The 24,624-nt window shown below is 47.4% G+C and overlaps 1 protein-coding gene and 1 pseudogene across 1 annotated transcript in view; one reads left to right on the top strand and one right to left on the bottom strand.

The window, feature by feature from the left end:
* CSF1R (colony stimulating factor 1 receptor) overlaps positions 1–14,834 on the bottom strand; it is a 33,526-nt gene extending 18,692 nt beyond the window's left edge. The window contains exons 1-6 of the mRNA XM_017531315.2: positions 14,573–14,834; positions 9,426–9,683; positions 8,707–8,991; positions 6,832–6,968; positions 6,015–6,174; positions 1,974–2,166 (exon numbers count right to left, since the gene is read on the bottom strand). Of these exons, the coding sequence (XP_017386804.1) occupies positions 1,974–2,166; positions 6,015–6,174; positions 6,832–6,968; positions 8,707–8,991; positions 9,426–9,683; positions 14,573–14,621 (1,082 nt within the window). The 5' untranslated portion in view covers positions 14,622–14,834. The remainder of the gene's footprint in view (positions 1–1,973; positions 2,167–6,014; positions 6,175–6,831; positions 6,969–8,706; positions 8,992–9,425; positions 9,684–14,572) is intronic.
* A 2,409-nt stretch (positions 14,835–17,243) lies between these two features.
* Positions 17,244–18,567, top strand: LOC108306402 (annotated as a pseudogene).
* The last annotated feature ends 6,057 nt before the right edge of the window (positions 18,568–24,624 follow it).

Here is a 24,624-nt window from a genome sequence, read left to right as displayed (position 1 = left end):
TGTTGACCAGGATGGTCTCGATCTCTTGACCTCGTGATCCACCCGCCTCGGCCTCCCAAAGTGCTGGGATTACAGGCTTGAGCCACCGCGCCCGGCCTAGATTACCAGTTCTTGCTTGGGAAATGCCTGCAACTGTTACTAGACTAAAATCCATGGTATTCAAAGAGCAGTCTCATCCCGCCAGACCCTGGCAGAGAGAAGCCCTCTGTCCATGTCACTTCTTAAGATAACTTCCACCCCTTTAACTAAAAAGATTGTGACTTTTTGGATGATTGAAAGGCACCATTATGAACATACCCATCACATGAATTAAAATTCTGTGGCTGTTTGGTGTCTGGGCTTGTCTGCCTTGTGCTGAATGTGCCCAGACTACCGTTTTAGGGGATGGATCTCATGTTCCTTTACTCAATGTCTCTGTGGCGTATGGACCCCAGAAACCCATCCATGGACCAGCCCCCTCCAAAGGGCCTACAGATTCCAGATTCAGAAATTTGGCTTTAAATGAGAGGAAGACAGAGATCCTGGCCAGAAAGGACCAGAAGTGAACTGAGAGGAGGAAGATGAGGACAAGAAAACATCCTTGTTGCTTCTGACAATTGACAGGCAGGATTCTGGAAATCAATGAGGTTTGGGCTTCTAGAGCTAGAATGAGAATCCCAAAGAGTTTTGGAGTTGTCTAAGGGGTCAACACAGGGATGACAAACAGATTATCTCACGAGCCAGCTATGCCGGAAGTACTGCCTGGGGCCTGTGTTGAGGAGAACTCTGAGGCCACATCTAGACTCTGCAGGAGAGCGGCAGAAAAATGGATGAGTGTGTGTGGCAGGCACGCCATGTTTCTGCTGCCCTTGATCAGGCTGTACTGTCTCATTCTGAGAGGGCGGGGTAAGAATAGACTATTTTAGGCCAGGCGCAGTGGCTCGGGTCTGTAATCCCAGCACGTTGGGAAGCCAAGGCTGGTGGATCACCTGAGGTCAGTAGTTTAAGACCAGCCTGACCAACATGGTGAGACCCCGTCTCTACTTAAAAAAAAAAAAAATTAGCTGGGGATGGTGGTGGGTGCCTGTAATCCCAGCTACTTGGGAGGCTGAGACGAACCCAGGAGGTGGAGGTTGCAGTGAGCTGAGATCGCACCATTGCACTCACCCTGGGCAACAAGAGCAAAACTTCGTCTAAAAAAAAAAAAAAAAGAAGAAAGAAAAGAAAGAAACGATTATTTTAATACCTGGTATACCTTGTGTGACTGTTCCTCTTAGGGACAAAGCTTTCTTGCTTAGAATATAGCTGCTTAAGCCACTTTGGATGGGAAAGACCCCAAGAACACAGTTCATCAGGGGACTGGAAAAATTTCTAAAATGTGCATGTGGAATACAGAGGATCACGGTAGTGAAGAGATGGAAGCAGAGGAGGCGTGGAGTTATTATAAATTGCACTTCATGGGAAGAGTTTGAGCTTACAGAGACGATCAGCCAGTGAGAAATCCTTGGGACCGGGTGACCGCAATCCTTTACAGAACATTTCATGTATCTGCAATTGTGAGATGTTAATTCCCTCTTCCCCTCCCTCCAAGCCTTTGTATGTGGTAGATAACTTGTGCAGTCATTATCAGGAGTGTGTCTATGAGTGGGGTTGTTTTCTGCATTTAGATTGGCCCCAAGAGAGGAAAATGAATGAGACTGAGAGTTCTTGAGGGACCATGAGAATGCACACTTCCAAGAAATGGTAGAATTCTTGAGTGGAGCCTTGACTATCACAAAGACGTAGGATGGAGGGGTAAGCCAATTTTATCCAAATCTCAAACACACATGACTAATATTGGGATTCCATGAAGTCAGGGAAAGTGAAACCCAGAAAGGGACTGGGACTTGCTCAAGGTCATACAGCAAGGTTGGGACATGAGCCAAGTGTCCTGATTCTTGCTGAAGCATCCCCCAGGCTGTAGGGCTGTGCAGATGGGAGCTTACAGGTGGTACCTGTATGTGCTGTTGGTGGTGACATTAGCAAGCTTGGGCTCAGGCTGGTGGTCAGAAAAGGGTCCCAGGTAGGTCCAGTTAAAACCTTGCAGGCCTGGGTAGGCCTCCACCATGACTTTGAGGTCGAGCCCCTCACCCACGGTCACCTCCTGGATGAGGTTCTGCTCAGAGCTGAGGTTCAAGTAGGCACTCTCTAGAAAGCAGAAAGACAAGCATCTGGCATTAGTGGGGAGATGTCCTGGTTTATTTGTCCGTTCTGTCATCCACCAATGGATCCAGTCCCTGAGCAGCTATGTCACAGGTACACAGTCCCCACCACCACCCAAGACTCTCTGACACCCGTCTTCTTACCACCCCCTTCAGAATCCCTGGACCAAAACTTTCCTCACTGAGACCCTAGGTGAACCTGGGCAAATTCCTATCCCCGTTTGTGCCTCTGTCTCCTTATTTGTGTAATGAAGAGACTGAATATATCTGTGATTTTCCAACTTTTTGAAAACTTTTTGGCAGCAAGAAAAAATACACACACACACACACACACACACACATACTCTTCATATGCCATCATCCATTTCCCCTTTACTGGTCATAAGTCAGTCAATACGGCTTCTACATATAGCTCTGGAGTAGGCATGTAACCCAGGCCAGCCAATGAGGGTACTCCGTTCTCTCTGGCCCAGTAATTGGTTTGGGTTACCATGAGTCTATAACACTCTATTCCATGATTTTTGTTAGGACTCTGGGAAAGAGGAGCCCTCATTTCACTGGGGTCGCTACGTCAGATACTACAAGGTAGGTAGTCAGACTCCTACAAGGGGAAAGCCTTCCTGCAGACTAGGCTCAAAAAGAAAAAGCAGAACTGACAGTTGGGGAGCCATAGATTCTTTCCAGCATCAGCTGAACACCTGGATCCAACTGTTCTGATGCTGATATCCATGAGCTTTTTAGCTATAAGGCAAAAAAATATATATATATATCCTCTTTTAATTAGGTCAGTTTGAGTTAGTTTCTGTTACTTGTATCTGAAAGAGTCCTGCCTAGTTTCTCCTAATGAAATTTTGCACAGATTGAAATCCAGCTGCTCTTGTTGAATCTCAGGCAAAGGAATGATGGCAAGAACCTCAGTTCACTCAGCCTCTCTCTGCCTGTCATGGTAGCCCTTGACATACCTTCTTAAAACCTCAGGGCTCAGCAACAAGCCCTGAACTAGATGATTTCTAAGAGCTCTTCTCCTTAATTTATTCTGTCTAAAAATCTGAAATTCACCCTTCTGCCCTGACATATGTCTACTCCAAAGACCCCCATGGCTTCACATTGCCTCCATTATTCAGCTTGGCATTCAAGGCTCTCTTCAGTCAAATCAGGTCTCACTATGCTCATCCAGTCACCTCTCCTCTTCCTCCCCCCCCCACCCCCCCCAACACACTCTCACACTCTCTACGCTCCACCCATCTGGGTCTCCTAACATCCCTGAACATACCATAGTCATTCCAACCTCGGAGGTTTCGCTCAAGCCGTTTCCTCCACCAGGAATTCCATCCTCCTCCTCTTTTTTCTCATAGAGGCCTTTTTATCCTTTAAGACTCACCCCCAGGAGGGAGTCCTTCTCACTGCTCCGGGACACAGCAACCTCTCACTCCTCTGGACTTTTGTTGCCCTTCCAGACTACACACTCATTAGGCACCACATCTGTACTGCTTCATGCATCTGGTTCTCCCACAAGGTAGCTTTCTTCTCTCTCCAACTTGTCTGTGAGTTTCCAGGGGCAAGGCTCTTTCCTTCTTGCTCTGGCTCTCCCAACAATTCATCTGTCTATTATTCATCCATTTGTCCATTCAACCTTCCAAACCCCAACAACTTCACGCCACCCTCACCATTACCACTCTAGTCCATCCACCACCAGCTCCAGCCTGGACCACTGCGGCAGCCTCCTCCTTCACCTTCCTGCTTCCATCCTTGTCTCCCTAAGACAGTACTCAACAAAGCCCAAGAAAGCTCTGTTAATTCGTATTACATCCAATCCCACCATGTCACTCATCTGCTCAAACCCTCCCACAGCTCCCATTTTACAGTGGCCTCCAAGGCCCTGTGGGATCTGCCACCTCCCCTCTTAAGCTCTCTGACCTGGTCTGAGACCACTCTTTTTCTTGCTGTCACCCCTCAGCCACACTGGTCAACTTGCCTCCTGAACAAGCACAGCCCGGCCGCAGGATGGAGCTCCCTTCTCCTCCAGCAATTTAAGTCTTTGCTCAAATATCAGCTTTCCAGTGAGAACTTCCTCGGTGACCACGCTATTCTGAAGCTGCGAATGCTACATAATTTGTTTTAATAATTCACTTGGCTTATTGCGTGCCTACTCCCAGAACACAGACTTCATGAGGTCAGGGGTTGTATCTGTTCCATTTGCAGCTGTATCCTCGGCATCTAGCACGATGTCTGGCTCAAAGTGTGAATGAACATAAACATGTATTAAGTGACTACTGTATGCCTGTACTAGAAAGCAGACAGGATTAGAAGCTGTAACTGAGGGACAACTCTAGGTGCTTTTATTCTTCTTCCCCTTGACCCTGCCAAAGCCCCCAGTGCAGAATGGGGTCTGCAGCAGAGCTCACACTCTGTGGCAAGTCTAGTGCCTGCCACGCACTTTTAGGGGCAGTGGTGCTCATGATTCTCATCCCCCCACCTCCGTCTCCCATAACACTCAGCACCTGAGGCCTGGCCAGACCTAAATGACTCAGAGCCCGCTCCCACTCTGATGCACTCCCGCCTTGCCTCAGGGTCCGAGTCCAGTGACTGCCACAGCGTGTACCCAATCACCATCGCCAGAGACCTGGAGGTCATCCTTCGCTCCCTTCTCTTCTTCATCCCTGCGTCTCAGACTCTTCTACCTGCCACTGGCCATCTCCAGCCTATTCTCCAGCCTCCAGACTCCCACCCAACCCACACGGTGCCAGGCTGAGCCTTCTCAGATGCTGCCTCCTAGTGCACACTTGGACAGCACCTCATCTGTGTCACACCCTGTTCTAAGTACTTATGTATATATGTATGTATGTATGTATCTATCTTTATCATCTATCCATCTATATCCATCCATTTATCCATCCATCCATTCTTCCATCCATCCATCTCTATCATCCATCCATCCATCCATACATACATACATGAAGGCAGTTACTGTTAATATCTTCATTTTACAGGTAGAAAAACGGAGACACAGGGAGGTTAGCAACCTGCTTAGTCCTTGGCAGAGCCCGGCTAGAACGCTGCCTGGGAGTGTGTGCTCATGGCCACCACACAGCACTTCCTCTGTGCAATCTGAGCCCATCACTCTCCTTTTTTACAATGATCTCCCAACAGGTTAAGATGCAGTTCCTCACTCACCTTAAGACACCTTTACCTCCGGCCTCTGCTTCTGCCTCTTTCTCTGCTCCCCTGTGGCCACTCCTCACACCATTCCACCTCCCAGCTACTGTCAGTTTCTTTCAGTATTCCAAATGATCTATGCTCTCTCTGCCTTTGAGCCTTGCCTATGATCCTCCCTCTGCCGGAAGTACTGTTCCCCTTCCTTTTCCACCCGGCTGCCCAGCTAACCCACCTTTCCTCTTCCCATCCTAGTTTAGAGGCCACCTTCTCCAGGCTTGGGTTGGAGGACCCCTCAGTGTTCCCAGGACACCTTGTGCTTCCCTCATAATCACTGGGTGATCACTGTCTTTTCATGTGTTCATAAAGGAATGCATGAAAGACTGAACAAAGGAAGTCCAGTAGGGAGCTAGACCTCAATCCCCAAACACACACACACATGAAAAATGGTGCTAAGGTGCAGCCATGCACTGTAAGAGCTCCAAAGTGGGAGAGAGTCCCAGGAAAGGGTAAGGGAAAGTCCCCGGAGCGCGGCTCCTTAGCCAGGCCTGGGATAAAGGAACTCCAGCGGAGGTGTCCTTAGCAGGTCTCCTTCCCTGACACTGGCTTCCTCCTCAAACCCCTTCTGTCCCCGTTCCTGCAGGATCCCTACCGACCGTCTGCCACCACCCTGATGCTTACCTACCACCCAGAAGAACATGGAGGTGGAGCGGCTGCCCCGCACATTGCGGGCCACGCAGGAGTAGTTGCCGGCGTGTTGGAAGTCCACTTGATCGAGGTTGTGGGTCAGGACTTTTTGGTAACGGTTGTTATGAAAGTCAGATCGTTGACGGATTGTGAGCTGCAGCCAGAGGGAATGGAGGCGGTATACCAAGGTAGTTGAGGGATTAAAAAGATCTGGGTTCCAATCCTCAGCCTTTAAGGATTCCTATCTGCCTTTCCTCTGGGCCTGTTTCTTCACTCGTAAGATGGAACTAACAGTGAGGAGCAAAGGAGAGATGCATGCACGTGGCTGCTTAGGGCTGTGGCTGGAACACGGCAGGCGCAGGAAGGGAGGGCCTCTTAGAGGCAGCCCAGCGTGATTCCCTCCTGGAATCCTCCCTCCTACTCCTCCCTCTCTCCCTGAATCTTTCTGAAATAGCCATTATAGTCCTGGGCTTCAAAGGTGGCCTAGGAAACCCTTGCTAAATCAGAAGTGAGCTCACCTCTGACTTTTGTCTACAGGCTGGGGCAAAGGCCATGTGTCAAGGGGACAGAGAACCACCTCCTCCCCCCAACCCCCCAACAAGGTTCAGCAGCACGAGCTTGAGTCCTGGTTCTGCGTCAGCTACTGACTGGGAGTGAGATCTTGGGTGATCTCCACACCCCTCTCTGGAGTCTGAGCTGTGCCTTCAGCTGAGACAGCCAGTTTGGATGGGAGGCCCCGGACTCCCCCCCCCGGAAACCTGGTGTGCTGGGAGGATGGCCAGACTTCACCTTGCCAACCTCAGGGACTGACCTTGGTGTTGTTGTGTTGGAGGAAGACATCAAAGTCAACATCAACGTTGCTGGCTGAGCACACGATCTGGGCAGCCTCCCCTCGAATCCGCACCAGCTCTGCAGGCTCCAGTGTCAAGGCTGGCGGCCCTGGGATGACTGAGACCAGGAGAGAGACCCCTGAATACCCAGGCTCCCTGAACATGATGGTGCTGTTGCTCTGCTCCCTGCCATGGGCCAGGTCACTGGCCAGGGTCCCCACCACTGCCCCATCCCAAATCCTGGGAGACTTGTCCTAAAGAGACCTTGGAAAGTCCACTTCCTCCATCCTCTCCCCCTCCCCAGTCCCGTCACCATTCTCCATTCTGGATTTCTGCACCAGCCTCCTCAGAGGCCTCCCTGCCTCCCTCTAAGCCCCCATGCCTGCCCTTTTCACAGCAGCCAAAGTGACCTCTTACAGATATAAATAGGAACACTCCTCTCTCCTATGTATGTAAACATTCAGGGCTCCCCATTACTCTCAGAAAAGGAGCCAATGTCCTTCCCCACCCCACCCTGTTTCCGATTGCGCTGACACCCCCACCCCTTGTTCGCTGCACTGCAGCCCCCCGGACCTCTTTCCCACCGCAGGGCCTTTGCCCTTGCCTTTCCCTCCTGGAATACATTTCTTCCCACACTTTGCATGGGAGGCTGTTCTCATCCTTCAGATCTTTTGCTCAAAAATTCCTCAGCGAAGCCTGTGACCAGCTGATGTGAATTAGCCTCCCCAGCACCTCCATGTCCTCCGCTCCCCAGCTCGGTTTCTCACTCATCACATTTGTATTTACTTTCTATTTAATAGTTAGAATCTCTAGTGGAATGTCAATCCATGACAGGAATACTCCAGTGACCAGCACAGTACCTGACGCACAGTAGACCTTGAATTGACATTTATGCCCATTACTGCTCTTGAAGATAATCTAATCCAGATTCTTAAGGCCCAGGGACATGAAAGGACTCACCCAAGGTCCCTGAGGGGGCCATGGCGGAGCTCGGGCCCAGGACTCCTGGCTTTTGGCCAGCCCAGGGCTCTGCAGGATCAAGTGCTAGGAAAGAACCCCAATGGCCCCCTCTGCCCACACAGCTGGGGTCCTTTGACCTCCTGAGCAGGTTTAGTGGCCTCAGATTCAGGGGAATTGGGCTCGTAGCTTCATTCTGACCCTGGCCCTCATTACAGGGACCAATTGCTGTCTCAAGCCCAGGTCCTCAGCCTGGGGCCCTGCTTGCTCTTACCAGTCCTCCCAGAAGCCAGAATCCTGCCTGCATCCCAGTAGGGGGAGACTCCACCTCCACTGTCACCTGGCCACAGCAAGCGCCCACCACCTCCTCCTCTTCTCTGCCTCTCGGCTCAGCATCCCTCCTTCGAGAGCCCAGCACCTGGCTTTAGGCAGGCCCCGAGGGGGACGTCCATGTCTGAGGCTGAGCTTCAGTCCTCTTTCCACTCCAGGAACACTCAGAGCCGGTCCCTCCCTCATCACTTGGCCCTCGCTGTCCCCCTGCTGAAGCAGATCTTCGCACAACCACCTCCTTCATGTCATTAGATTTCAGCTCCTTCTCAGCGAGGCCCCCACCCCACCTGCTCTTTATTTGGCTACCCTTTTGAGTGCTTTTGTGTAGCATGTCTAATGATCTGAGGTGACCTTGCCCACTGAGTTATCTGCTCACGTGTGCTTTGTCTCCCTGCCCCGACACCTTGTCAGTCCCACCCCATAGATGATCGTGGAACCATTAGAGGGAAGAAGTGAGGACATTCTGCTAACCCCCATCATGCCCAGTCCCCAGCCACCCCCCATGTGGCTGCTGGCTCTCTGTTCCTGCTCCCCAGGCCTGGCCCCCGGTCCCTCTGTGCCCCACGCACCTTTCTGCACTTTCAGCCGGATGCTGACGGACATCACCTTCCTGCCACCCATCAGGGCACTGCATTCATAGTACTGGCTCTGAATGTACTTGGCCCTGTGGATGGTGAAGCCGTGCCAGGGCGAGAAGGAGTAGTTGGTGTTGCGCATGAGGGGCCGGCCACGGGAACGCACGAGCGAGACGCCTGCCTCCAGTGCCGGGTCTGTGAGCAGGCAGGGCAGCAGTGCGTCCTGGTCCTCCAACACGACCACCTCCTGTGCCAGCACGTTCCAGGCCCGGGCAGGGTCTAGGGTAGAGGCGGGCACAGGGTTACAACTGCCCTCCCTCCACTGGGCCAAGGAGTATCTGGACATTGGTGACAGGGAAGCTGAGAGAGGCTGATGTTTCATCTGAGGTTACACCTTGCCAGGATATAGTTCGGCGGATGCTTCAGCGTGGGCGCTCCAGAGTCAGATGCACCTGGGCTCCAGTCTAGTCCCATTACGTGATGCTGCATGACCTTGGATAACCCCCCTGCACTTCTAGAAAATGCATCATCATAGACCCGCCTTGCACGGTTATTGTGAGGGCTGCATTACATTAGAAGCTCTGCTCCAGGTCCATGCTCATAGCCAGCACTCGGTGAAAGCAGAGCTGAATGGTTACGATTGTTAATTTTAGGACCCATTGTAGTGGGGCCTGCTGGGCCAGGCCTCTTGGGAGGAGGCTCAGATTCCTCACCTTTGACGTAGAGGTGGATGGTGGCGCTGCCTCCCAGGGGGTCTCCAGGCTCAGTGCAGCGATAGGTCCCCGTGTGTTGGAAGGTAGCGTTGTTGGTGGTGAGGATGCTGCTGAGGCCATCAGAGTGCAGGGTCCAGTGAGGTGATAGGGTCCTATTCCATTCCACGCTGCCATTACCTGCACATCGCAGGGTCACCGTTGCTCCTGGCTTCACAACCAGTTCAGGGCCACTGGGCTCTATCACTGGGATTCCCTGACCTGGTAAGAAGGAGGGACAGCAGACAAAAGTGAGGTCTGGGGTGCTCCCCTTGGGCCGTCCCTGATTCCGAGATGTGTGGTAGCCTGGCAGGAATGGTGCTGTGCCATCAGGGATTGCCTTGAACAAGCCCCTGCCCCCTGGTCATTTGCTCAGCTCCCAATCCTCAACCTGCTCAGGGATGGACTGATGTCTCTGAGGCCCAGGAGGTCCCTCCTCTGAGAAAGGGGGCTTGCAGCTTGCTCAGCCTCTCACCCAGGCCTCTGTCCCCGGGGTCCTCAGCCTCCTGCCTCAGTCTCCCCTGCTGTGATGGCATCTTTCTTCTCCCCAGGAATGGACTCTTTTAACCCTGTATACAAAGTAGATGTATCCCTACCACTGAATGAAGAAACAAATGAATGGAATGTTCATGGCCAAGTCCTCTGATTTAATTCATATGGGGAAAAGAAATATATAGGATCTTAGCCCAGCAGAGTTAAAGAGGTCCCAAGAATCTCCGGGTGTGCCCACTGCCACCATTGGACATCTGGTCTGTAGCACAGTGGGATGGGAGGTGCCGTGCCTCAGTTTCCCCACCTATAAAATGGGGACAATCGTTTCCCCACCTATAAAATGGGGACAATTATACCCACTCATTGGTATGTTAGGCATTTTAAAGGCATGGGAAGCCTTTGGAACAGCACCTGACACCAAATGAATGGCTCAGTAAGAGTTAGTCACTATGTTTATTACCTAGTCTGCACCCAGCAGCTCACCCCTGCACCCCCACACATCTGTGTTTACTGGGAAGCCAATCTCTTTTAAGGAAAATTTTCTTGAAGGAGAAAAGAGAACTTGAAACCCCCATCAGGCGGTCTGGGAAGAAGGCCCGTTGCCTCTGCAGCATCAGCATTTTTCTGGGGCCTAAAATTAGGGGCAAAGGAGGGAAGTGAGAGCTGATTCAAGCCTCCAAGGGGCTGCCTGGCAACCCCCCCAGCCTGCGTGGGCGGGAACATATTGTTGGCGACGGGCTCAGCCTCTGGTTTCCGCTCAGCCTGTGGCCCTTCTACAGGGATGTTCTCACTTCTGCTTCCCCAGCCTCCTACCACTGCCCTCTCTCCAGGCAGCTAGAGGGAGTGCCACTCGCAGGGCAGCTGCAGGGCCTGGCTCTGACGCTGAGCCACTGGCTGACCCTTCCTATTCCTGGTGATGGGGGCATAATGACAGGCCAGCTCCGAGGGCTTCAGGCGAATTCAGGGTTTCTCCGTTGTTCTCTGCAAATCCTCCTGAAATGGGAATACCCTCGCCCCCGGCAACCATAGAGCCCAGGATTGGAAAGGTTTCCTCTCTCAAATGCTCTCAGGATGGCTTAATTCATGCTTTGATTTTGTATTCATCAGAATGTACGGCCCCTCTCCCCAAGACTCTGATCAGCAGAAGGGATTGAGTGAATTATAAATACTGCCAAGGCCCTGCCTGGGGTTGCAGCCCTCCTATGCAGTGCAACCACCAGGAAGAGGGTCAAGTGTCATTTCTAGCAGCCTTTTAGCAAATCTCAACAGAGCAGGGGCTTCCCTATCACTGCTGCAGCAACCTAGGGCCCCGAGGCTGGAGTTTTATAGCAGGAAACAGCTGGGAGTGTGGGCTCACACCAGCTTGGGTTTGGAACTTGGTTCTTCCCTTACCAGCTGGCTGAGTTGCTTAACCTCTTTGAGCCTCAGGCTACTCTTCTGTCTGATGGGAATAATCCCATCTCCTCCCACAAAGAAGTCGGCTGGAAGTTGAGTGAGATGATGTGCCCTGGGCACCTGCTTTAATTGTTACATTTCTAATGTCCCGTCTGGGCCAACTCAAGATTTTAACCTTGGATTCTGTGGTTCCATTTTTCCTTTTCTACACCTGTCTCATGTCTCACAGTGGGCTTCTCCTTTCCCTTCCCCCAGCCTGTCTCTCTATACCCTGCCTTGGTCGCTGGGAGATGTGGTCAGGGAGAGGCGTCTGTCCTGTTTGGTCCTATCCTATTGTCCCTGATATTCATGCATGATAGGGCTGATACCTGCAACTTCCAAAGCCAACTTCCCCTGCTGGCTTTGCCCCCATCCTCCTCAGGGTGGGGGTGTGGGCTTATAAACACTAACCAAGGTCCCTTTCTGTACCTGTCCATTCTTCCCCTCTCATCTCCGCTCCCCAGGTCTCCCATGCCCCAGCTAACTCCCACTTGCCTGGAAGCCCCTCCATCATCACCTCCAGAATGTGCCCCAGTCTCCTCTCTCCCAACACACACACACACACACACACACACACACACATACACACACACACAGAGCACATCACGGCTGGACACAGCCCCTCCTCAGCCCAGGATCTCATCGCAGTGATGAAGAGTGAGCCCCTCTCTCTCTCTAGGGTCCTCCAATTCCATCCCCAGTCCCCCCACAGTGGCCCCTCGTCCCCTCACCATTGGTCTACTGGGCTGAAAACTTAGGTTTCCAGCCTCGCCATCTCTTCTTTCTCTTGGGACTGGGCCCTGGACAACCCTCCAGCCCCCCTCCCACACACGATTCCCCTGTGAAGGGAAAATAAAAACTTGGGACCCTCATTCATTCTGCCAAAAGGAAAAAATCAAGCTGAAAGCTGAGTCATGCAAGCAGCTGTCTTACCTCTTGTTCCTAAGCAGATAGCAGCAGATAAAAAGTAAAATACCCCACAGGCAGCTCCTCTATGTTCACCTTCCCTAGGTAAAGGGCCAATGTACTGAGCCGAAATAACTGACCGCTCCCCTACCCGTTCCTTTTCTTTTGCAACATGTGGACTACCACATTCTCCCCTTTTCCCTCCCGCCCACTTTCCCTTTTAAATATTAAAGCCCTCGAATTCATCCTTGGAGAATGGCACAGATGGCACGGACCACAGACTGCTTTGATGACTCCATGTTTTTTTCTCACCAACATGTCCTTAACTTTGGCAAAATAAACTTCTAAATTGATTGAGCCAGGCACAGTGGCTCACACCTGCAATCCCAGCACTGTGGGAGGCAGAGCCGGACAGATTGCTTGAGTTCAGGAGGTCAAGACCAGCCTGGCCAACCTGGTGAAACCCCATCTCTACCAAAAATTAAAAAAAAAAATTAGCCAGGCATGGTGATGGGCACCTGTAACCCCAGCTACTCAAGAGGCTGAGGTGAGAGAATTGCTTGAACCCAGGAGGCAGAGGTTGCAGTGAGCCAAGATCGCGCCGCTGCACTCCAGCCTGGGTGACAGAGCAAGACTCCATCTCAATAAATAAAAAATAAACTATTTGATTGAGACCTGGCTCAGATGCTTTTTGGTTTAAGCCCCACAGGAAGGTTCTAGGTGTGAGGACAGGACAAGGCAGTAAAATCAAACCCGTGGGACTCTCTGAGATGAGGAGAATAGTCTCCCTCTTGATGGGGGTGGTGGGTACACTGTGTGTGCATTTGTCAGACCTCACTGAACTTAAGAACCTGTGTTTTCTACTGTATGTAAGTTGCATCTCAAAATAAAAAGTCCAGGCTGGGCACTGTGGCTCACGCCGGAAATCTCAGCAACTTGGAAGACCGAGGCAGGCGGATCACCTGAGGTCAGGAGCTCGAGACCAGCCTGGCCAACATGGTGAAACCTTGTCTCTACTAAAAATACAAAAATCAGCCAGGCATGATGGCATGTGCCTGTAATCCCAGCGGGAGGCTGAAGCAGGAGGATCACTTGAGCCCGGGAAGCAGAGGTTGCAGTGAGCTGAGATCACGCCATTGCACTCCAGCCTGGGCAACAGAGACTTCATCTCAAACCAAAAACAAAAACACAACTCCAAACACTCAAGCCCAGTGAGATGGCCTGGGCCAGAAACATGGTGAGTGGGCCATCTCCTCCTCATCGGGTACCAGAAGCGCCATGGTCCAAGGATCCTCCCGTGAAGAGGCCAGGGTGAGTCTGCCCTTTTTCTCCTTCAATCCCCATCCTCCCCCAAGGTCCTTTTGAATAAGCAGGCAATAGAATAGAAACATGTTTGTTGGGCTAACAAGCCAAGCACAGCAGCCCCTGACCTCTAGTCATGTTCCATGTGATGGAAATTCTGCAGAACTGCTGCTGTCTGGGGACCTCCTGAGACTTTTCAGCCTGTGTCTAGGAGGGCTTTGGCCAAGCAGACTCTCACTGGCCTCTTCCCAATCCCTCCTCTAGCCCTATATCCCTTTCACCCCAAATTCCCCTCTCCTGAGCCCTGGGCCAGAGAGGCCAACCTCTTGTCTCTCCCTCCAACCCCTTACACAAGCCTTCCAAGGAAGAACCACCACCCCTGTCAGGCCCTTCCAGGTCAGGTCTTGCATCGAATCATCGAATCACAGGCTTGCAGAGCTGGCAGAGCCATCAGGGGCTCTCCAGGTCCTCCTGACTCAGTATAGGTCTGGACCAGCAGTGCTGGCATCTCCCATCTCCGGGGAGTTTGTTGGATGTACAGAATCTCAGGTCGCACCTGAGACCGACAGAGTCTGAATCTGCACTGTCACAAGATCCTCAGGTAACTTGTATGCACCGAAAGTATGAAAAGCACTGCTCTGGTCCAGTCTATCACTGCCCCCCGGCCCCCAAAACCTGCAATTGAATAGAAGTGGACACTGAAGCCTCAAGAGCATCAGAGGCTTGTTCAGGACACGCAGTGAGTTGATGGTGGAGCTGGGACAGATCCACAGCCCCAGCTGGGCCAGTTCCACCCCATCCACATCGTTTCCCCCCACTACCTCTCCAAAGCAGGTACCACAAACCTGCAGCCCAGTGCTGGGGAGATGAAAACACAGCCTGGGGACACCCAGGGAGGGGTAAGGGCTGAGTCCCTTCATGGGGGAGTCTTCTGTCACACCCCCACCAATGTCCCCCACACCCCATTCTGTTCTTACCATGCCAAGCTGTGGCCACCAGCAGGAACGGCAGAACCCCTGGGCCCATGGCCTCGGTGGGGAAGTGGCAGGCAGGTGCAGGGCTGGGAGGTGCCCAGGGCACGGAGCTCCCAGCCACCAGCTCTGCAGGGATTGGGACACCGGACACACGTTCCTCTCCTCTACACTGCTTGTTTGTGTTGTTTTCCTCTTCCTCCTCCTTGGGCTGATCCTCTTCTTCCCCTTTTAGCTAGGCAAGGCAACCACAGAGTTTGGAAATCTTGGGTCTTTAAGAAGAAAACAAAAGCCTTGACCCCCAAGAGGGAGGAGTCAGAGTCTGGGGCAGGGCCAATCTGAGCCTGGAGGGAGCTAGCTAAGTTTGGGGCCCTTCTGCAAGGGGTCCTGAGAGAAGAGACACGTCCAAGAGCAGCCAGTCAGTCAGTAGCACAAATGAGGGTCTCCAGAGTGATCAGGCGGCTCTGGTAGAGCCCAAAGAGAAGATAGGTTGTGTGATACTGTGAAATAAATAAATAAATAAATATATGGTTTTTGTCCCCATTTCCTGGCTTACAACTCTTAAAATCCTTGGAATCTCCAAAGTAATAAATGTCTTTTAAAAATTTATTATTATTATTTTAGAGATGGAGTTTCACTCTGTTGCCCAGACTGGAGTGCAGTGGCTTGATCATAGCTCACTGCAGCCTCAAACTCCTGGGCAGCCTTCAACCTGTGAGAGCTAACGCTATCTCTAGGTAAACGGTGTTCTAATTGAATTGGAGGGCACCAGATTCATATCTGTGACAGAATCTGAACAATTGGTTGATTGCTTGATCTACAGGGCAATTTGCCCCATTCCCCACATCTCGTGTCAGAGTATTTTGTGTTGTGAGACTATAGGACAAACAGAGTTTGTTTTTTTCATATGTACACGTTGGTCTGGGAGAGTCTGGTAATATTGGCAATAAGCTTCCATTTACAGGACACTTACTAGCCAAATCCTTTACCTTCGCTGTCTCCTTTAGTCCTGCGTAACTATGTGAGTACTATTGTCATTCCCATTTCACAGATGGGAAAACTAAAGCTCAGAGAGATGGAGCACCTTGAGCTTGTCCATGCTCAAACAGCTACCAAACGGTGGAGAAAGGATTTGGATCCCAGCAGTCTGGTTGTAAAACTGTCTTTCGTGGGTTACTTACATTGTTTATTTTTATAAAGAATCTAATTGCTCTGCATAATTCTTAAAAAATATAGCATTCCTTTGCTCCCTCTTTTCCCGAAGGCAATTGCTTTTACCTCTTTTAGTTGATTCTCTTGTTATTTTACTTCTTATCTCTGAAGAACATGGTCATTTTTCTTTTTCTTCTTTTTCCTTTTGAGACAGGGTTTGGTTCTATCACACAGTGGTGTGATAGAACTGGAGTGCAGTGGTGTGATCTCAGCTCACTGCAACCTCCACCTCTTGGGCTCAAGCCATCCTCTTACCTTGGCCTCCTGAGTAGCTGGGACTACAGGGGCATGCACCACCATGCCTGGAAGTTTCGTATTTTTGGTGGAGATAGGGTTTCACCATGTCGTCCAGGGTGGTATCGAACTTCTGAGCTCAAGCTATCTGCATACCTTGCCCTCCTAAAGTACTGGGATTATAGGCATTAGCCACCATACTTGCCTAAAGTTACTTCTTGAAATTGAAAAATTGTGATATAACATTGATCCAGGAAAACAATCATTCCCATGTACTCAGGTGTGTGTGTGTGTCTGGTGTGTATGTGTGCATTTGTATGTATGAATGTGTATATGTGTATAGATATACTTCTTTAGAAAAGCGTTCTGAACCTTTAGCAATCATGAATAACAATCAAAGCTGACTCAAGAAGAAAAAGAAAATCCAAATAAACCTATAACAAGGAAAGAGGTTTAATCAGTAATCAAACACCTCCCAACTAAGCAAAACCCAGGACCAGATGGATTCACTGGTGAATTCTCCCAAACATTTAAAGAAGAATTAATACCAATCCTTTTCAATGTGTTTTCCTGATACCAAAGCCAGACCAAGACATTGCAAAAAAAGATATCTACAGACCAATATAAATGCATGAATGAATATAAATGCAAAAATTTTCAACAAAATGCTAGGAAACAATCTTTTTAAAAAAAAAAAAAAACAGTCACTCAGGCTGGAGTGTAGTGGAGCAATCTTGGCTCACTGCAACCTCTGCCTCCCACTTTCAAGTGATTCTCGTGCCTCAGCCTCCCGTGTAACTGGGATTATAGGCACGTGCCACCATGCCCAGCTAATTTTTGTATTTTTGGTAGAGATGGGGTTTCACCATGTTGGCCAGGCTGGTCCCAAATGCCTGACCTCAAGCAATCTGCCCTCCTTGACCTCCCAAAGTGTTAGGATTACAGGTGTGAACCACTGTACCTATCCACTAGCAAACCAAATCTAACAGCATATTAAAATGATTATACACCATGATGAAGCGGGATTTGTCCCAGAAATACAATGGTGGTTTAACATATGTAATACATCACATTAATAGAATGAAAAAATCCTCATATAATCATGTCAGTTGATGTAACTGTAAAACCCAACATGCTTTCATTAAAGCCAAAACAGATCTGCAGCCTCCCACCCCTCCTGCAATGCTCGACTCCAGGATTCTCCTGCTCCCTTCCCGCTCGCCTGTCTGCCATGGCCAACAAGGAAGCAGCCTTCAACAACGCAGTGGAAGAACAAGTCATCAACGAGGGGTATAAAATACAGAAAAAGAACACATATTTCTTTATGATTTGGTGATGACCCATGTTCTGGAGTGGCCCAGCCTACTGCCCAGTGGCCTCCAGATGTAACCAGACCAGAAGGGAAAGATTTCGGCATTCATCGACTTGTCCTGGGGACACACACATCGGATGAACAAAACCATCTAGTTACAGCCAGTGTGCAACTCCCTAATGAGGATGCTCAGTTTGATGTGTCACACTACGACATGAAAAAACAGAATTTGGAGGTTTTGGTTCAGTTAGTGGAAAAATTGAAATAGAAATCAAGATCAACCATGAAGGAGAAGTAAACGGGGCCCATTGTATGCCCCAGAACCCTTGTATCATTGCACCAAAGACTCCTTCCAGGGATGTTCCTTCCTGGAGAGTGCAACCCTAAATTGTGACTCTGTGGACAACAGAAGGCAGGCTGTGGGCTTTCTTGGAACCCAAATCTCAGTGGGCACTTGCTTAGTGCTTCAGATGACCACACCATCTGCCTGTGGGACATCAGTGCCGCCCAAAGGAGGCACTTTTGGCGGATGTGAAGACCGTCTTTAGAGGGCATACAGCAGTAGCAGAAGATGTTTCCTGGCATCTGCTCCATGAGTCTCTGTTTGGGTCAGTTGCTGATCAGGCACTTATGATTTGGGATACTCGTTCAAACAATACTTCCAAACCAAGCCACTCTATTGACACTTATGTTGCTGAAGTGAACTGCCTCTCTTTCAGTCCTTACAGTGAGTTCATTCTTGCCACAGGATCAGCTGACAAGACTTGCCTTATGGACTCTGAGAAATCTGAAACTTAAGTTGCATTATGGGATCTGAGAAATCTGAAACTTAAGTTGCATTATGGGATCTGAGAAATCTGAAACTTAAGTTGCATTTCTTTGAATCACATAAGGATGAAATATCCCAGGTTCAGCAGTCACCTCACAGTGAGACTATTTTGGCTTCCAGTGGTACTCATTGCAGACTGAATATCTGGGATTTGAGTAAAACCGGAGAGGAACAATCCCTAGAAGATGCAGAAGACAGGCCACCAGAGTTGTTTTTCATTCATGGTGGTCACATTGCCAAGATATCGGATTTCTCCTGGAATCCCAGTGAACCCTGGGTGATTTGTCCTTTATCAGAAGACAATATCTGCAAGTGTGGCAAATGGCAGAGAACATTTATAAAGACGAAGAACCTGAAGGAAGCGTGGATCCGAAAGGACAATGGTCCTTTTGGATATGTCCTTACTTCTTGTGATTTTAGACTCCCCTTCTTTTCTTCTCAACCCTGAGATTGATTTAACACTCATTTTGAGATACAGACTTTGTTCAGCTATCCCTCTATATAACAGGCACCACCAATAATGCTATTAGCCCAAAGAGCGAGTGTTTTCTAAATATTAGTGGGAGGGCTTGATTCAGCAAAACCAGAGACTTACATTGACATTTTCTTCAGGAATGTTCTAGTAACAAACCCACGTCTAAAAGAGCTACAGAAAGGGGAATGTGTGATTATTTTTCTTCTTATGCTATATCCCAAGTTTTTCAGACTCATTTAAGTAAAGGCTAGAGTGAATAAGGAATAGAGCCAAATGAGGTAGGTATCTGAGCCATGAAGTATAAATGCTGGAAGATTTCACTTTCGTTCAGAAAATATGGGGGATTCCAGTCATATAGATTCCTACTCAAAAATCTTGATACCTGACTTTCCAGGATGCAGATTTTCATACGTAGACCAGTTTCCTCTTGGTTTCTTCAGTTAAGTCAGAACTACACATTCCTCTTTCCCCATATATTTTTGCTCATTAGTGTGTTTCTTGAGCTGTTTTCATATGGTTTCTTTCCTTTCTGGGAAATGATGTTTTTGTTTCTTTAACTTGGGACCACCAAGTTGTAAAGATGTATGTTTTGACCTGACAGTTATGCACAGGTAGACTGTCAAGTTGAGAAGACTGAATCAATAACTTGTGTTTGTTTTAAAAATTAAATAGATGCTTGATAAAAGTTGCTTTATTTTTTCAGGCGTTCATTCTTGACCACCATTTGATGCCATCTCCATTTTGGGTGACCTGTTTCACTAGCAGGCCTGTTACTCTCCATGACTAACTGTGTACGTGCTTAAAATGGAATAAATTCCACATTAAAAAAAAAATCAAAGCAAAACCAAACCCACCCAACAAACTGGCAATAAAAAGGAACAGCCTCAACATGATTAAAGGCACATGTGAAAAAGGACAACTAGCTCAAGGGTGAAGGACGGAGAGCTGGTTCCTTTAGGAACAAGACAGAGATTCCTGCTCTCGCCATTTCTGTTCAACATAGAACTGGAAGTCCTAGCCAGAGCAATCAAGAAGAAACAGAGACAGAAGGCATCCAAATTAGAAAAGAAGAAGTAAAACTATCTCTCTTCACAGATGACATGATCCTATCTTTTTTTTTTTTCAGACGGAGTTTCGCTCTTGTTACCCAGGCTGGAGTGCAATGGCGCGATCTTGGCTCACTGCAACCTCCGCCTCCTGGGTTCAGGCAATTCTCCTGCCTCAGCCTCCTGAGTAGCTGGGATTACAGGCACGCGCCACCATGCCCAGCTAATTTTTTGTATTTTTAGTAGAGACGGGGTTTCACCATGTTGACCAGGATGGTCTCGATCTCTTGACCTCGTGATCCACCCGCCTCGGCCTCCCACAGTGCTGGGATTACAGGCGTGAGCCACCGCGCCCGGCCCGACATGATCCTATCTATAGAAAAATCCTAAAAGATCCACAAAAAGCAACTGTTAGGGCTAATATACAAATTCAGCAAAGCTGCAGGATACAAGATCAACAAACATAACTCTATGGTACTGGCAATACTCCAATAAGGAAATTAAGAAAACAATTAAATCTGCAATAGTATCAAAAATAATAAAATGCTTTGGTATAAACTTAACCAAGGAGATGCATGACTTTTACAGTGAAAACTACAAAATACTCTTGAAAGAAATTAAGAAGACCTTAATAAATGAAAAACTATCTCATTTTCATAAGTCGGATGATTTAATAATTAATAAGATGGTGGTAACTCCCAAAGTGATTTATAGGTACAAAATAATCCCTATCAAAATCCCAACTGCCTTTTTCTGCAGAAATGGAAAAGCCGACTCTCAAATTCATATGGAACTTCAAGGGACGTTGAAATACGCAAAACAGTCTTGAGAAAGGAGAATATGGAGAAGTCACACTTCCCAATTTCAAAACCTACTATAAAGCTACAGAAATCAAAATAGTGTGGCAACAACGTAAGAATAGCTATATGGATCAATAGACTAAAGTTGAGAGGAAGTAAACTCTCACATCTATGGACAACTGATATTCCACAAGGGTGACGACACCATTCGATGGAGAATGACCAGTTTTTTCAACTTAGGTGCTAAAAGAACCAGATATCTACCTGCAGAAGAATGAAGGTGAACTCTTATTTTACACCACATATAAAAATTAACTCAAAGTGAATTAAAGACCTAAATATAAAAGCTAAAATTATTCAATCCTTAAAAGAAACCATAGAGGTAATATTCATGACCTTGGAATTGGAAATGATTTCTTAGATATGTCCCTAAAAGCACAAGCAACCAAAGAAATATAAATTGGACTTAATCCAAATTAGACATTTTTGTGCATCAAAGGACACTGTCAAGAGAACAAAAACACACAGAATATTTACATCCAGAATAAATATATCCAGAACAAATATATAGAATGAAAGTTGTGTTTCCTACAATTCAACAACAAAAAGACAAACAAATTTAAAAATAGGCGAATTCAAGTATCGCATGTCTTTACTTATAAATGGGAGCTAAACAGAGGGTCCACATGGATATAAAGATGGAGAGAATATATTCCAAAGGGGGAAGGATAGAAGGGAATGGGAGGGAGCAGAAAGGAAGTGAAAAATTACCTGTTGGGTATGATGTTCAGTATTTGGGTATTGGGTACACTGGAAGCCAAATCCCCACCACTATCCAATGTACCCATGTAATAAACATACACATGTACTCCCAAATCTAAAAATAATTTTTTTAAAAATAGGCAAATTGAATAGACATTTCTCCAGAGCACATGAAAAAATATTCAACATCCTTAATCATTAGGGAAGTGCAAATCAAAATCACAATGAGATAGCACTTCATATATACTTGGTTGGTCATAATTTAAAAAATCGTAGAATAACAAGTGTTGGTGAGGGTGTGGAGAAATTCGAACCTTTGTACAGTGTTGGTGAAAGTGAAAAATGGCGCAGCTGCTATAGTAATCAGTCTGACAATTCCTCAAAAAGTTAAACATAGAATTATCATAGCATCCAAAAATATCACTTGTAGGTGAAACCAAAAGAATGGGAAACAGGAATTCAAACAAATACCTGCGCACAGATACTCAATGCAGCACTGTTTACAATAGCCAAAAGGTGGAAACAGTTGATAGCTAAAACGTGATGTGACCATACAAAGGAATATTATTCAGCTACAAAAAGGTATGAAATACCTGCTGCAATGTGGATGAACCTTGAAAACACTGTGTTAAATCAATGAAGCCAGACACAAAATGACATGTGATCCCATCTATATGAAACATCCAGAACAGGTAAACCCATAGAGGCAGACAGTTGATGAGTGGTTACCAGGGGATGCGGGAAGAGGGAATTGGGAGTGGTTGCTTATGAGGTTTTCTTTTGGGGTGATGAAATGTCTTGGAACTAGATAGAGGTGATGGCTGCACAGCATTGTAAATGTCCTAAATGCCATTGTACATCTGAAAATTGTTAATGTTTAATTTTATGTTATGTAAATTTTATCTAAAAAAAACGGAAGGGATAAAGATTACCTTAAACAAAAAAAAAAAGAATTGCCAGTGGAAAAAAAAAAAAAAAAAAAAAAAAAAAAAAAAAAGGTAAGGAAAATTCTTCAGGTAAAAGCAGTAGGATACCAGCTAGAAAGTTGGATATACATTAAAAAATAACAAGTGCTGGAAACGGAATAAAGGTAAGCATAAAAAATAACGTTGCTTTGGGTGGGTGCGGTGGCTCACGCCTGTAATCCCAGCAATTTGGGAGGCCAAGGAGGGTGGATCATGAGGTGAAAGCCCATCTCTACTAAAAATACAAAAAAATTAGCTAAGCATGGAGGCACGTGCCTGTAGTCCTAGCTACTCAGGAGGCTGAGGCAGGAGAATTGCTTGAATCTGGGAGGCAGAGGCAGTAAGCCAAGATCACGCCACTGCACTCCAGCCTGGGCGACTGAGCTAGACTCTGTCTTAAAAAAACAAAACTGTTGCCTTTTAAATGCTTGAAAAAATGACTATTAAAACAGACATTGAGAAATTTTTTCCTGTCAAGGATCAAATAGTAAATATTTTAGGTTTTGTGGTTATACGCTCTTTAGGGCAACTGCTTAATTCCGCAATTGCAGTGCAAAAGAAGCCTTAGCCAACACATAAACTGTGGAGCGTGCTATGTTCTACTCGTACCTTATTTACAAAAACAGGAGGCAGGCTACATTTGGTCCATAGGCTATAGTTTGCCAATATCTAATTTAAAGCAAAACTAGTAGTATGTATTGTATATTTATAGCAGATTAAAAGTGAAATAATGGCCGGGCACGGTGGCTCAAGCCTGTAATCCCAGCACTTTGGGAGGCCGAGGCGGGTGGATCACAAGGTCAAGAGATCGAGACCATCCTGGTCAACATGGTGAAACCCCGTCTCTACTAAAACTACAAAAAAATTAGCTGGGCATGGTGGCTCGTGTCTGTAGTCCCAGCTACTCAGGAGGCTGAGGCAGGAGAATTGCCTGAACCCAGGAGGCAGAGGTTGCGGTGAGCCGAGATCGCGCCATTGCACTCCAGCCTGGGCAACAAGAGCGAAACTCCGTCTCAAAAAAAACAAAAAAAAAAAAAACAAAACAAAAAAAAAAAAAAGTGAAATATATTGTTGTCATACACCACTTTTACATATGCATTTACAACAATCTCTGCAGGTGATACATTCCAGTACCCGTGGTGTCTGCCTGAAACTGCAGATAGTACTATACAGTGTATATGCTGTTTTTTCCTATGCCAACTGTATTAGTCTGTTCTCATATTGCTGATAAAGACATACCCAAGACTCGGTAATTTCTAAAGGAAAGGAGTTTTAATTGACTCACAGTTCAGCATGGCTGAGGAGGTCTCACAATCATGGTAGAAGGCAAAGGAGGAGCAAAGCCAAATCTTACGCGGTGGCAGGCAAAACTGTGTAGGGGAACTCCCATTTATAAAACCATCAGATCTCGTGAGACTTAATCACTACCATGAGAACAGCATGGGGAACACTGCCCCCATGATTCAATTATCTCCACCTGCTCCCACCCTTGACAGCTGGGGATTATTACAATTTAAGATGAGATTTGGGTGGGGATGCAGCCAAACCGTATCACCTACATACCTATGATAAACTTTATCAATTAGGCAAGGTAAGAGATTAACAATAACAATTAATAATACAATAAGACAATTATAGCAGTATGCTGTGATAGAAGCCATATGAATGTAGTCTTTCTCTCACTCAAAGTGCCTTAATATTTTGGGGCCTGGACTGATTACAGGTAACTGAAATTGCCGATAAGGGGGAACTGCCGCTCTACAAAAGACGGGAAGGAAAGGTGTGCAACATACTGTTGTCAGATCCTCATGCTACAGTATATTCATATTTTTTGTTTGTTTTTTGAGATGGAGTCTCATTCTGTCACCCTGGCTGGAGTGCAGTGGCATGATCTTGACTCACTGCAACCTCCACCTCCCAAGTTCAAGTGATTCTCCCACCTCAGCCTTCTGAGTAGCTGGGACTACAGGCACCTGCCACCATGTCCGACTAATCTTTGTATTTTCAGTAGAGACAGGTGTCACCATGTTGGCTAAGCTGGTCTCGAACTCCTGACCTCAGGTCATCTGCCTGCCTCGGCCTCCCAAAATACTGGATTACAGGTGTGAGCCACGGTACCCTGGCCCTTATGCTATATTTAAAGTAACATTTTATCATTTAAAGGTAGACTTTGATTAAGATATATGTTGTAAAACCTAGGACAGTCCCTAAAATTTTTTTTCTCATTTTAATCACTAAAAAATTTTTAAAGAGGTGTAAATGATAAGCCAATAGTGGAAAAGAAACAGAGACATAATGCACACTCAATCCAAAGGAAGACAGACAAAGATGGAAAGAAAGAAGACCAGATGGAATGAATAGAAAACATCTAATAAGATGGTAGAAGAGAGGATTTTAACATGTTATCATAAGAAATGATAAAT

Source organism: Cebus imitator, unplaced genomic scaffold (genome assembly GCF_001604975.1).
Source record: "Cebus imitator isolate Cc_AM_T3 unplaced genomic scaffold, Cebus_imitator-1.0 Scaffold71, whole genome shotgun sequence".
NCBI lineage: Eukaryota > Metazoa > Chordata > Mammalia > Primates > Cebidae > Cebus > Cebus imitator.
This window is presented reverse-complemented; position numbering and strand designations above follow the sequence as displayed.